At 45.0% G+C, this 14610-nt stretch overlaps 3 protein-coding genes across 12 annotated transcripts in view; 1 reads left to right on the top strand and 2 right to left on the bottom strand.

Moving 5' to 3' along the window:
* Nucleotides 1–345, bottom strand: part of LOC121862920 — a 93714-nt gene extending 93369 nt beyond the window's left edge. For all 10 annotated transcript variants that reach the window (XM_042361335.1, XM_042361336.1, XM_042361337.1 and 7 more), the window contains exon 1: nucleotides 279–345. The gene's annotated coding sequence lies outside the window, so the exon portion shown is untranslated. The remainder of the gene's footprint in view (nucleotides 1–278) is intronic.
* Nucleotides 346–3615: 3270 nt separating this feature from the next.
* On the bottom strand, nucleotides 3616–6071 carry LOC121863006 (transcription factor SPT20 homolog). The gene is made up of 3 exons (XM_042361469.1): nucleotides 6028–6071; nucleotides 5209–5424; nucleotides 3616–5052 (listed from the first exon to the last, which is right to left on the bottom strand). The coding sequence occupies exons 1-3, from the start codon at nucleotides 6031–6033 to the stop codon at nucleotides 3964–3966; spliced, it is 1311 nt and encodes a 436-aa protein (XP_042217403.1). The 5' UTR covers nucleotides 6034–6071; the 3' UTR covers nucleotides 3616–3963.
* Nucleotides 6072–12302: 6231 nt separating this feature from the next.
* On the top strand, nucleotides 12303–14333 carry LOC121862976 (GATA zinc finger domain-containing protein 14-like). The gene is made up of 4 exons (XM_042361432.1): nucleotides 12303–12308; nucleotides 12626–12844; nucleotides 13002–13336; nucleotides 13832–14333. Exons 1-4 carry the CDS (start codon nucleotides 12303–12305, stop codon nucleotides 14331–14333), a joined length of 1062 nt encoding a protein of 353 aa, XP_042217366.1.
* Nucleotides 14334–14610: the final 277 nt, after the last annotated feature.

The following is a 14610-nucleotide window of genomic DNA, read 5'->3' as shown; positions in this document are numbered from 1 at the left end:
ACAATTCTCTCATGAGTAACACAAACATACAAATATATCTTCACAGCTGTCGCTTTTGTCACAACTACGAGACAACATAAAAAAGTTTGGACTAGAAAAATAAAAAAAACAAAGTTTGGGGGAGTTCTTCCTAAAGTCACCGTAAGGTTCAAGTTTACTTGTCTTTCTAGTAATTTGTGAAATATATTTTATAGTATGCGTTTATTTTCAAACACTTTATTATACTTCACGATGTTTAATTAATATATATTGACACGTTTAAGGAGAGTACACAATACCTATTGCTAAGGGAGAGCGTGGAACAGCACCGTACACGGACACACAAACACCTGCACTGAAGTGTTTACAACCTCCCTGCCAGCCAAGTTGACACTGTTGCCACAACCGTTCCACCTTCATACCTTACCCATAATCTCATCGCCTAAAAAGTATTTCTTATATTTAGCTAATATGATATAAATAAACAATATAATCACCTCAGAAATATATTGATTCTTAAATTGACAACAATAAAATTTAATTGTGAGTGTTATATTTATGCAAGAAGTAATTCCCTGGTGGAAATAAGATTATAATGACTTTTTGGGATTATCCCTGGTCAGATCGCCTTACTGTTTACAATTGTTTATATACATGCACTGTATATGTATATACTGAGCTAATATGAACTTTCATGATTATTTTATTAAATAAATATATATTAATCTCTATCTATCTACCTATACGCAGGAAATTTCATCAAATGTACTTGGTATCATTGGGTTTCCTCCAAATGTCACTTTCGTACGAATTTGTAAAGTTAATGTACTTTATTTAAACTTAAATGGTCTTTGTCAAAGAAAATGAATATGTATTTAAGACACATTTATCTTTTTGATGAATAAAATATGATCTCAACAAGTTAGCCACTCGGTAAATACTTAGCTGCCTGTATTTCATATCCCCCATTAACCAATAATTGGACAGTTACCTGAAAAGTTAATTGAGAGAAGAAATTTTTATATATCGAATCAATGTGTGCATATAAGCCATCCGGGAAATTAAACCAATTTTTACCACTTATTCTGTTATATACAATGATACACACCTGTACAGACTCAAGGTGGTCCATGAATGTAAGCAACAAGCTGTTCAAATCGTCTCTTACCTATTCAGGTTGTACAATTAAATGCTTAGCTTCGTTGGATTTCCTGGCTGTCAACTACTACGGTCATTACGGTGTGAAAACCACTCCCTTTCACACCAGGAAAAGTCAAAGAATTACACGCAGTAAGAAAAACATCCCGAATGGTACTTGGCTTCACTAATATTGTGATATAAATAATCAATTAAATATAACTGTCCTTAGATAAAGCTAAATAATCATAAACTGAGGGAATGAATCAAGTATATAACAGGAAAAAAAATAACCTTTCCCGCCACAGTTTAGTTATCGCTCGAACTTTCTACAGAAAACGAAAGAAATTATTTAGTTTAAGAAAAGGGTGATTTGAGGGCTAACGTAATAGAACTTATATTCTTCCATTGAAACAGCTACCTATTGATGTCATATGATTTAAACAAATTTAACGGTGTCTGTCCATGGTAAAAAATGCTCAACTCCTAATTTATAATCATGGGCAAGATTGTTATATGCCCTATTTTACTTACAGTAAATATTGGGAATGGTATCCGCTTACAATATTTACTGTGACCATTTACAATATTTACTATAAGTAAAACAAGTTAATTACTATGTATTTATTTATTGTAAGTGCACAGGGACTTGTAGTGGACTTCTCCCCTACAACTGCGTAGCGGCGTCACCAGCTGCTACCATCCTCCCTAGCAACCAAGCGAGCGGCGACACCAGATGTTACGGTAACCTAGCAACGGAACTAGAGACCGGCGACTTTCTCGGGTTTTCCCAACATGACTCATAGAGGACTCGCGGCTGCTGGGTATATAAGCTCTGTCTCTCCATTGAGATTCATTCTGCCCATCTTCCTGAACACGCAACACCTCCTCCAGCAAGCTCCACGCTGTCCAGCTTTCATTCAACCAGGAGGCCAGCAACAGGCAACATCTTCTCTAACGAAGCTCCTGCACTTCTACCTCCTTCAACACGCTACTCACCGAACGTCTCTACTGAGCAGCTCCTCACCACACGGCACCTCCAGCACCAGACTGTCTATTATATAACTTATATTATACAAGAAAACCACATTAGAGTTTCCATCCATCCTGAGTGCTAGACAACATTATACCACGAATTCCTACAGACTCTTCTAACACCCTGTATTAACTAAACATCGTATTAGAAGTACAATGAACGCGTGCCTTTTCTCGCAGAATCTGCAACGTGGATCCTGTTGACAGCTCCAGGTCTGGTGTCCCCATTTACAACACTTGAGACACATTACTAGTTCCTCTACATATGGCGCCACCTTCCTGTACCCTGCACCCATGGTGAACACTTTGTCTGGAACCTCTCCTCTCGTTAGAGCAATAACCTGGCTTCCCTCATCGACCCTTATTAAATGCCTCTTGACACAAACAAATCTACCATCATCAAGTAAGAATTCTGGGTCCAGTATTACAGGGTTCCTGAAGATTATAACCTTTGTAAGCTTATCTCTCTCTTATAAGAAATCCATCACTAATTCCTTGTACCCAACAGTCGTCAACATTTCCACAGCCTCCATGGTCCCCAGTGTAAGGTAAGGTTTTTGTGTTCCCGCTTTCAAATGAGTCTCAAAGCTGAGATGCGCCTGTCCTGTCTAAGCTGCCTATCTTAATTTTTCAAGGAAGGTCTTCGTGCATGACTGAAAAAAGAAATCAATCAGTTCCTAACACGACCAACTTCTCCGTGTGTGTGTTCTTGTCTTCTTCCTTCACAGTATCTCCTTTCTGTTATTTTAGTTATTTTTACCCTTTTTGTCTCTTCTCCTCTCTCTCTCTTCTTCACTTTCACTTACCTCCTCTTGTCAACCTGTCTCCTTCAGCCTTTTACAAATTCATTTTTTGTTCACTACCTCTTGTAATAGCTGTATTTCCTCAACTCGTGACTCCTCTCGTGTTTCATCATAAGCATTAAACTTATCATCTTCCAGAACTTCGTCCAATACTTTCATACCAACCTCAGAGTTCCCTGACGAGCCTGGGGCACGACCCGTCACCAACCTGGATTGATGAGACCCCGAGCTGTTACTTTCGTGTGGCAAAAACAGCAAAGTTACCAACACCAAAGTTTCTATCTGGTACTCATCTTATCCTTAGGGCTTTATACACATGTAGGTAAGTTTATAAATCCTTCGCATTATCAACTTGGCTTGAAAACATTAAAAATTTGTGAGCTAGCACTCACAGCCGTGTTTACCAATGGCCGTTTTCTATGGAACTCTGATGTTGTAGGTTAGTAATGAAAACTTTCTATGTACTATATTATTGGTTAATTACGTGCAGATTTCTGGCGGATTTAGCTGCATCGATGATTCAATAGGTAGTAGCAGTTACGGGATGCAAATGAACAAGAAATATCACTCTCTTAGGCATGTTATCGACAACAGCCACAGATTTTTCATTCCTACTCTACAACAAGTGAATTGTAAACCTAAAAGTATTAAAAGAATTATAGATTATTCAAACACATTTATTTATTTCACAGAAAACAAACAGATACTATCAGTGACGCCAGAGAGCCAGTTACCATTTGTAGGGTAGAGGCAAGTATTGACAGTCATTGAGTCGGTATATACTCGTATAGGTCAGGAAATACAAACGTCTAATATTTCTGAAGAGTCGAGTGTATAGTGGATGGAGAGAGTGATGAAGGAGATGGTGGTGTTCAAATTCATGGCTGGCCCTTGCAGTTGGCCTCGCCTTCAAGAGAAACTGGCAGGAGTCACCTTTAGTTGGTGGGATGATGAGTTCATTTACTCTTAAGTCGACATTTAGTTCGGTCAGGATTATCATTCATTCACTTTATTTCCTGGCAAGAACTACGCTGATGGGATAGAAGCTCTGGGGGTTGACCTGCTGCTGTCGTTGTTGTTGTTGTTGAGTGGTGAACTGGACGTTGTCGAGACGGCCTTTAGTGGTCTGGAAATTCTGGAACTGACGACCTTGCTGGCGGTTGTACTGGTTGGTGTTGGTGTTACGTTCGAAGTCGTCAGCAGAGCCACGGGTGAACTGGTTGTGGTTCTGGGTAAACTGGTTGCGGTCTTGGTTGACCTGGTTTCGGTCCTGGTTGAACTGGTTGCGGTCCTGGTTGAACTGGTTGCGGGCCTGGTTGATCTGGTTGCGCTCCTGGTTGAATTGGTTGCGGTTGCTGCTGTACATACTACCACGGACCTGGGTGAGCCTGTCAGTGTTGTCAACAGAGCTCTTCAGGATCACACCAGACCCAGCAGCCGTACTTAGCTGTGACTGATCCCGTTGGAACAGATTTCTGAGGCTTTGTCGGTCCTGAAACTGGTTGTGGTCAATTTGTTGGTTCTGGAACTCGTTGCGGTTATCTTCCTGACTCTGGAATTCACGGAGGACATTCTGCTGGTTTTGGAACTGGTTGAAGAGGTTCTGCTGGTTCTGGAACTCGTTGCGGTTATCTTCCTGACTCTGGAATCCACGGCGGTCATTCTGCTGGTTCTGGAACTGGTTGAGGCGGCTCTGCTGGCTCTGGAACTGGTTGCGAGTAGAAAGTTGGTTCTGGAGCTGCTTGCGGCGGTTCTGGTGGTTCTGCAACTGGTCGCGGGTAGACAGTTGGCTTTGGAACTGGTCGCGGGTAGACAGTTGGTTCTGGAACTGGTTGCGGCGGTTCTGTTGATTCTGGAACTGGTCGCGCCTTTGCTGGTGGCTTTGGCTCTGGAAGTCTTCATGGGTGGAATGCTTGGTAACAGTCGCCCGGAAGCCAGTGTCGGGAGCTACAGAGTAGTCGACGATGCGGAAAGAACCATCAGGGTCCATGACGCTGTACTGGCCCACCACTACGTCTCCTCGACGCTCCTCCCGGGCAGACTTTTTGTCCCCTGTCGACTTGGCGTCTACCTCGTAGGCCCACATGTACTCTGGGTCCTGCAGGAAACACAACATTATCTTTAACTGAACCTTAACTATATGTTATACAAGAAATGTTAACTTTTATGACCAATTGTAAACAACTCAAGAGACTTTGAAAACTAACATAGACGAATACAATGTTAGGCAATTTTAAGAGGAAAGTTGACTCACGGGGTCGTTGTAGGCGACTTGGTCGTTGCTGTAGGTTCTGGCCAACTCCTCAGAACGGTGCTTGAAGGCCTCGGATAAGACCTGGTGGTTGTCAAGGAGCTCCTGAGGAGGTGTGAGGCCTTGTTCCAGCTGCACCCCTCGTGAGTCTAACATGTAGGAGGCGTCTTGTGCCAACGCCTGGGACCACACGCCCACACACAACACAACCAGTACAACCTGAGGAGAAAAGGCAGAAACTGATACTCTTCTCCCTGAAGGAAACTGACAAAGCCAAGAAAGTCGTCTGCATACAGTGTGTTTATTGCACTTAAAAATATTTGATAATTTAAAACAAGTAAAAATTCAACTCTTAGGAAATTTGCACTTTATCAAAGAAAGTAGACAAATGATACTTAAAAAAATGTTTGTTTAACAGTAGTGAGACATTTAGACTGAGAAGTAATAAATGATTAGTTTGAGATTGAAGTAAGCACTCGACGAGTCGACTGGATGAGAGCCGTCAAGTGTGTGTGTGTGGCACGTGAGCAAGAAAAAATAAATAAAAATGGAAGTGCATGTATATACAGTAGTTTAATAATACTAAGACATATCATATGATAACAGAAGCCATTAAGCTATGGGACACCTGTCAAACTATCATGTACAAGCTTAGCAAAGTTTCACACTATATTAATACACCAGAAATTCCACCCACAAACTCTCACCTGGACGAATGGCAAGTTGTTTTTAGCAGAAGGATGATTTTTAAGACATCTCAACAGGTGTGAAACAGAATATTTTATGCTGTAATTGGGTCTTATAGACAGCTAGATGACTTACCTTCATGTTGGGGAGATCAGCAGACAGTGATATTGTGTGGCTGGCTGCCTCGACTTATATACCAGACGGTGGTAACCCAACACGCCGCCAACACTGAACCTCACCTGTTTTGGTTCTCACTCTCGACGCTCTTGGTATATTCCTTAATTCCTTCGACTCTTCTGAAACAATAGTACGTGTTTGATTACCTAACATTACATACACTAAATAAAAGATCATTTAACATCTTAAACTACAAAACTTCGTTCAGGGAATAATGACTTACATCGAGGTGTGTGTGAGAGTAAGAAGAGGGAGAGTACTCTAGTGAGGAAGGTTGAGTTTGGTTCAGGAGGTGGTAGTGGCCTTGAAACACCTCACCTCACGGGAAGAACCACCTCCCGGGGCCTCAAGTCTGCCGTCTACCCAGGTGTGTTGGCGTCAACCTGTCATGCCTGTTGCCTCTACTGGCTGGTGTAGTGGTAGGCTGGCGTAGTGGTAGGCTGGCGTAGTGGTATATAATAAATCTATAACCATCACCACCACCAACACCTCCATCACCATGACCACCACCATCACCACCAGCAGGTTGGGAAACACTAGACACTGGTAGGGTGACAGAAGGCGTTATAATATAAACGTATCAGGTGTTTTTGTTTCTTGTTTCAGTACAAGTTTGTTTATGTTGTGTCGTCCACCTGTGTGACTGATGAGGTAAACGTGAATAACTACTACGACTTTTATTCTTTATAATATGGCCTCGAACCTCCCCTAATTTTACTACTACTACTACTACTACTTTTTTTTTAAAACGTGGCCTCCAGCGTCCCCCAATAGCCACACCTTCGCCACCATTTAATTACCTTAATAATAAATATCCTAATACATAAGTAACTATCCTATCTGTGTTAAATTAGTTGAGCCGCAGATCTATGCGGCATTCAGTGACAGTAGCCTCATAGTCAATATCTACTACTACTACTACTACTTTTTTTTTTTTTTTAAACGTGGCCTCCAGCCTCCCCCAATAGCCACACCTTCGCCACCATTTATTTACCTTAATATTAAATATCCTAATACATAAGAAGCTATCCTATCTGTGTTAAATTAGTTGAGCGCAGATCTATGCGGCATTCAGTGACTGTAGCCTCATAGTCAATATCTGCAGCAGTTGTCGGAGTTGGGGCAGAAGCTCTCGTTCCCCTGAGGCAGAGCAAAGCCGACCGAAGGAGAGAGAAGGACAGTCGACATCTCATCCAGGCTGTAACATAACTTCTGGGCTGCTGCTTCTGTTCGGAGATCAACTCCGCGAGTCTGGCGTAGAAACATCTTGCACTTGGGCCCATCCCACCAGAGGTTGTGAACACTAGAGGAGTGAAGCTGCCTTGATCAACGTTTTGAATTCTCTCCCCATATGCCCTTCTCTTGTCGTTCTCGTTCCTCCTATGTGCAGCATCGAGAGCTAGGTTACGGTGACAAGCGGCCATGGGATCAAAAATCCTGATGTCGAAGAAAGCTCGCTGTCCCCGCGTCCAGAATCCTCGAGCACTGACGTCCACACGGGCTTCGTTAGATGTGTTTGAAGTCCTGTGTTGGAAGATCTCGCCATCCAATGGAAGGAGGGTCGGTTCTACCATGACGTCCCGGCAGATTTCCTTCAACATATTTGCTGTGAGATCCCTTACCTCGTCATGCCTCATGCATATGAAGTCCCCCTACTACTACTACTACTTTTTTTTTTTTTTTAAAACGTGGCCTCCAGCCTCCCCCAATAGCCACACCTTCGCCACCATTTATTTACCTTAATATTAAGTATCCTAATACATAAGCAGCTATCCTATCTGTGTTAAATTAGTTGAGCCGCAGATCCATGCGGCATTCGGTGACTGTAGCCTCATAGTCGATATCTGCAGCAGTTGACGGAGTAGGGGCAGAATTTCTCGTTCCCCTGAGGCAGAGCAAAGCCGACCGAAGGAGAGAGAAGGACAGTCGACATCTCATCCAGGCTGTGACATAACTTCTGGGCTGCTGCTTCTGTTCGGAGATCAGCTCCGCGAGTCTGGCGTAGAAACCTCTTGCACTTGGGCCCATCCCACCAGAGGTTGTGAACACTAGAGGAGGGAAGCTGCCTTGATCAACATTTTGAATTCTCTCCCCATATGCCCTTCTCTTGTCGTTCTCGTTCCTCCTATGCGCAGCATCGAGAGCTAGGTTACGGTGACAAACGGCCATGGGATCAAAAATCCTGATGTCGAAGAAGCTCGCTGTCCCCGCGTCCAGAATCCTCGAGCACTGACGTCCACACGGGCTTCGTTAGATGTGTTTGAAGTCCTGTGTTGGAGGATCTCGCCATCCAGTGGAAGGAGGGTCGGTTCTACCATGACGTCCCGGCAGGTTTCCTTCAACATATTTGCTGTGAGATCCCTTACCTCGTCATGCCTCATGCATATGAAGCCCCCCTTCTTGCAAACCATGGCGTGATCGCCATCATAGGAATAGCCACACACGCATTGGGAGGGCAAACCATCTACTGGCCAACCGTACCTTAGAGCAATGGCATCTGTAAATTCTTGTTTGTTAAGGCTGAAACCATTTGCCCTTATCGGTAACGTAGTTAACCAGTTCGAGGCGCCCACCTCCTGCGCTATAGCTACTTTTTTTGTCAAATTTTCTGGAACCTGCAGCAATAGTTGCTGCAACATGTCATTTTGGCAGTGCTGCCGATCTGTTGTAATGGATCTACGGATCTTATTAACTTCGCTGGTGTCCACTTCCCCTGTTGCATTCTGGGCTATTATGTGGTCAGTGAGGGCTGCCGTGAGCTTAAGTGAATTTTGATGTTCAGAGTCAGCAATCTCCTCTGGATTAGTTAGTCCCATCCCTCCCAGTCTTGGTGGAAGTGCAAGAAGTGTTCTTTCTACTGGGGTTAAGTCGTGGTGTTTCACTAGTTTGGGAATGAACTTGACACTGATTGCTTCTTCCAAAGGGTGGAGGAGGGGTCGGATCTCAGGGATGGTACGCATCAGGTAGTTCCAACGATGCTTGACTCCATGTGTGAATGCTGCAAAGGCCGCATGTGGCTCTGTGTTAGCAATCTCCGATAGAGCATGGATTTCGCTAACCCACTCATTCACCTTTCCCCCTACGTACTGGGTCTTGAAGTCCGTAGTGCCAATTACTGCGCCTAGATGTCTTTGGCCGTCCTTAGTTATTTTGACCTCACTTTCGCCGAAAACCTCCACAGCCCGATCATAATGATCTGGCTTCACGATGAGGAAGGATTTGCTGGCGTTTGGGTGGTACCCTATTTGTGGACCTCGCGATGTTACCAGGTCCCACCACTTTTTGATGTCCTCCACTTTTCCTGCTCCTGTGAGGTCATCAGCATATGCCACTTGTTTGACCCCAGTTGTTTCATACTTTATTTCTTGTTGGAGCACTGATAGGCCTATTGCATACATTGCCATTGCAACGGGGTCTCCCTGTGTTGTTCCCTCGGTCGACTGTAGGATGGTATCACCTCGTAGAGCCTTGTTGTTTACTACGTAGAGGTCTGAAGGATTCCTATACGAATTTTCAACATACATCGCAAAGCTAGGACACTTGATCTTGATGTTGTGCAGTGCCGCCTTGCGGTTAAGTATGTTGAATGCGTTTGAAGCATCCACCAGGAGAACGGCCTCACAATCACGCTGCTCAAATATCAATCTCATGGCGTGAATGGCCGCCTCCCCACCAGCCTGGTGGCCAGCACACACTTGTAGGTTCCCTGCTGCTGCCCTGACATCATCCTTTACCACCTCCATTATACACTTTCCGATGATCCGCCTCAGCACTTCCCCCACCCCTATAGGTCTACATCCTGGTTTCTTTTCCAGAGGAATAAGGCGGCAGGCCGTCAGAGCCTGGAGGTGATGGCAGCAAGAGGATGCAAGCTTTCTTGCAAGGGTGGCAATGGCAGTGCAGAGATCGCTTGCTACAGGGCCAAACTTGTTTGTGCTGAGGATGACTCTCCAACCGTTTGCATCCAGACCTGAAGGGCCGGCTCCTCCTCGAGTCTTCAGTGCCTTTTTCCACACCATCTCTCCTGTTATTTTCTCGAACAGGACAGCGTTTGGTGGGATATAGGCACCCTGGAGCCTGATGCCTTCATCTTCGCTTGCAGGGGGATGTTTCTCTTTCAATAGTTTTAATGTCGCTCTGTTTATTGGCATCACTCCACCGGAGGATTCATGTGTGAGAGATCTTACCGCGAGAGACACTTTTCCCACACGCATTTTGTTTCCAAATTGTCTTGCCACGTCATCGGTGTTTTGCTTTCCGTCACCCGTAGATTTTAGTCTCTCCTGCAGTGTTCTTGCTTCACATAGGAGATCATCTAGGGCCCCAGTCTGCCACATTGTCAACCTTCTCTTCATTGCTGCCACATTTTCTTTGTGCTTAGCCTTTGTGTGTGTCCTCTGACAAAATAGATGTGGTATTATTGCCAGTATTTGAAGAGCTAGGGGGGCGAGGAAGCGGTCCTGAGTGTAATCAGTCATGAAGTGAGTCATCTCCCGAATCATTTCTTTGGTGGCCGCACACTTGGGTGGTTCAAATAAGTTAGCGGGCGACCACTTGACAATTTCTGAGTAGGTTTCTTTGACCCATACGCCTGCATTTTCCATCGACATGCCATTCCACTGAGGCGGCTGTCTCTCATTCTCCTCGTGGACACCTGCTACTGAGGGAGCAGCATTTATTAGTACTACATTATCGGGTTGAGTAGACTCACTGCTATCATTTCGGATATCATCGGGTAGTTGGGTCCCGGCGATATCCACTGTGGCCGCCTGTGTCGGCTCCCTGCGACGTGGGTTCCGACACTGGTCTAGCTTCCTGCAATTCACACATGGTCGGTTATTTCTCGCACAAACACAATTTGTGCAGTTTTGGTTCGGGCTAGCACAGACGCAGCAAGGAATGTTACCAGGCATAGTGACCAGCACCTTGGGCGACGGTAACGTCTGCCTCCGGACATCTGATTTAGTCCCAGGCACAAGATTATACTGGTTCTTATGAGGGAAGGGCGGAGAGGTGACAGGCTGGACTGGTGTGTCCAGGTAGTAGGGGCATACGTGCGCGCGTGGGTGTGTAGGTTACCCCCCCTAATAGCGACCATCCATACATCAGAATGATACACTATGGACAAGAGTTTGTCACACCAGGCACTAGTTTATATTTCCTTGGCACAAATAACCACTATTTATATGGTCTCACTGGTGTAATATCAGTTATGTATACTCACTAGGTTCGTCGAGACCCTACATTAAGAGTCCGTTACTATGGTGGTGGGGGGGTGGGGGCGACCGCATGGGCAGCACTCTCGGCCCCATAGGGGCGATAGTCTCGGGACCACCCCTGTCACAGTAGGCCTAACGACACTGACCTTGGCGCCGAGCCTTCTCATTATCCTACCACTGACCCAGCACAGGTCACCACTCACTTGGTGAACGCCGGTGAACACACGGAATATTTACAATTTATGCCGTAAGGGATGAGAAGAAACCTTGGGTGGCAATGCTTAGGGTGACATCCGATATTCACGGACACATTGTCAAATTCCCACTCCCACACAACGAGTATGTCCCCACCAATAACACTTTAGATCAGGAGGGACGGTCCACGACACCCACGCCGCGCTGGCCGCCGCCTACCACTACCACTACTACTACTACTACTACTACTTTTTTTTTTTATTCATTAGCCATTACGTGGCCTCCAGCCTCCCCAACAGCCACACCTTCGCCAATTACTCTATTTACCTTAATATTAAATATCCTAACATAAGCAACTATCCTATCTGTGTTATTGGTTGAGCCGCAGATCGATGCGGTATCTGGTGACTGTAGCCCTCATAGTCGATAATCTGCAGCAGTTGACGGAGTAGGGGCAGGCTCTCGTTCCCGTATATCATTATTATTACTACTACGTGTACTAATATTTTTCATATATTATTACCAATATTATTGTTATTATTATGTTCCCGAGCGTGGGTATGGTTGACGCCTTATTGATAAAATCGTGAAGCAGCAGCTGGATTAAGTTCCTCGCTGTCAGTGCCTCACCCTACACTCGTTCTTCGCACCTTCAACACACTCCGTCACTATCAAGTACTGAGGACTGTATTGTATGTCAGTCGACCTTGTATATGTTAGGAGGCTGGTTTATTCAGCGGGGTGTTGTGTTACAGGCAGACTGGTATATAAGGCGGACCAGTAGGGGTATATATGTCATTCTTCTCTCATATCTCCAACATGAAGGTAAGACATCATGAGCTTAAAGTAGCTTTAACAGCGTAAAAGATCTTTATTAAAGAGAAGAGGAGCATCTTTATTTAATAATCCTGGACTCAGTTAATTACTTTATATTCTTTTAAGGTGGACCTCTACGTCACACAACACGGATGTCACTCTATATAGACGAAACAGTTAATGATATTGAGAATAATTCAATTTTCAGTCATGCCGAAGTCGATTGAATAACTGACTTTTGAATTTAGTAATAGTATTCAGATGTATAATATATATATTCATAAAACATTTCATGCATCAGTTGAAACAATCACCATATTTGACAGATACAACTAACTGTTGTGTTGTGTGTGGGCGTGTGGTCCCAGGCGTGGGCACAAGACGCCTCCTACGTGTTAGACTCACGAGGGGTGCAGCTGGATCAAGGCCTCACACCTCCTAAACAGCTCCTTGACAACCACCAGGTCTTATCCGAGGCCTTCAAGCACCGTTCTGAGGAGTTGGCCAGAACCTACAGCAACGACCAAGTCGCCTACAACGACCCCGTGAGTCAACTTTCCTCTTAAAATTGCCAAATATTATATTCGTCTATGTTAGTTTTCAAAGTCTCTTGAGTTAGTTTACATTTGGTTATAAACGTTACCATTTCTTGTATAACATATAGTTAAGGTTCAGTTAAAGAAAATGTTGTGTTTCCTGCAGGACCCAGAGTACATGTGGGCCTACGAGGTAGACGCCAGGTCAACAGGGGACAAAAAGTCTGCCCGGGAGGAGCGTCGAGGAGACGTAGTGGTGGGCCAGTACAGCGTCATGGACCCTGATGGTTCTCTCCGCGTCGTCGACTACTCTGTAGCTCCCGACACTGGCTTCCAGGCCACTGTTACCAAGCAATCCACCCATGAAAACTTCCAGAGCCAAAGCCAATACAACCAGCAAAGGCGCGACCAGTTCCAGAAACAACAGAACCACCGCAACCAGTTCCACAACCAACAGAACCGCCGCAACCAGTTGCAGAACCAACAGAACCGTCCCGACCAGTTCCAGAACCAACAGAGCCGCCCCGACCAGTTCCAGAACCAACAGAGCCGCCTCGACCAGTTCCAGAACCAACTGTCTACCCACGAACAGTTCCAGAACCAACTGTCTACCCACGAACAGTTCCAAAACCAACAGAGCCGCCTCGACCAGTTCCAGAACCAACAGAACCGGCGCAACCAGTTCCAGAACCAACAGAACCGCCCGGACCAGCTTCAAACCCAACTGTCTACCCGTGACCAGTTCCAGAACCAACAGAGCCGCCCCGACCAGTTCCAGAACCAACAGAACCGCCCCGACCAGTTCCAGAACCAACAGAGCCACCCCGACCAGTTCCAGAACCAACAGAACCGCCCCGACCAGTTTCAGAACCAACAAAGCCGCCCCGACCAGTTCCAAAGCCAACAGAACCGCCCCGACCAGCTCCAGAACCAACTGTCTACTCGCGACAAGCTCCAGAACCAAGAAAATGTTGTCCAATATTATTCACAGAGTAGACAACAGCAGCACCAGTACCAGCAGAACCAGGAAAGCATCAACCAGTTCCAACAGAACCAGAACCAAGAGAACCAAAACCTGTACCAGCAGAACCAGCAGGAGGAGAGCCGCAACCAGTATCAACAAAACCAAAACCAATTCCAGCAGAATCAGTATCAGCAGAACCAGGAGAACCGCAACCAGTACCAACAGAACCAGGAGAACAGCAACCAGTACCAGTCCAAGTATCGCACGAGTACCAACCAATACAACCACAACAACCAGTCCAACAACCTCCACAACAACAGGTACAACTCACAGACTTACGGCTCCACCAACAACAACCAGAACTACAACCAAAACTCACACCTCAACTCCAACCTTTTGAACCTGGAATACAACCAACAACTCTCCCAGTTATCCACCAACAACCACAACCAGTACGGAAGGAGCCAAGTTAGTGTGGTTCTTGCCGGAAATCACAAGTATCGACTACAACAAATGAACCACTGGCAACACTAAATGGTTGTGAGAATGTCTTTACTCTGTATAAACTGTCAATATAATACTATGGTACTGTATTTTTATGTATTTCTCGCTAAACAAAGCAGAATGTATTAATGTTTTTTATTTGGTTGACGCTATTGTATGTTTGTGTTGTGTTAGTGAATGATGTTGAAGTGTTGGTGAAAGTAAACACTAATATACAGTATACGTCAAGTATTGGTGAGAGTAAACACTAATATACAGTATACGTCAAGTGTTGGTGAGAGTAAACACTAATCTACAGTATACGTCA

Source organism: Homarus americanus, unplaced genomic scaffold, assembly GCF_018991925.1.
Source record: "Homarus americanus isolate GMGI-L3 unplaced genomic scaffold, GMGI_Hamer_2.0 scaffold24922, whole genome shotgun sequence".
Lineage (NCBI taxonomy): Eukaryota > Metazoa > Arthropoda > Malacostraca > Decapoda > Nephropidae > Homarus > Homarus americanus.
The sequence above is the reverse complement of the archived record's forward strand: the minus strand, read 5'-3'. Positions and strand labels throughout refer to the sequence as shown.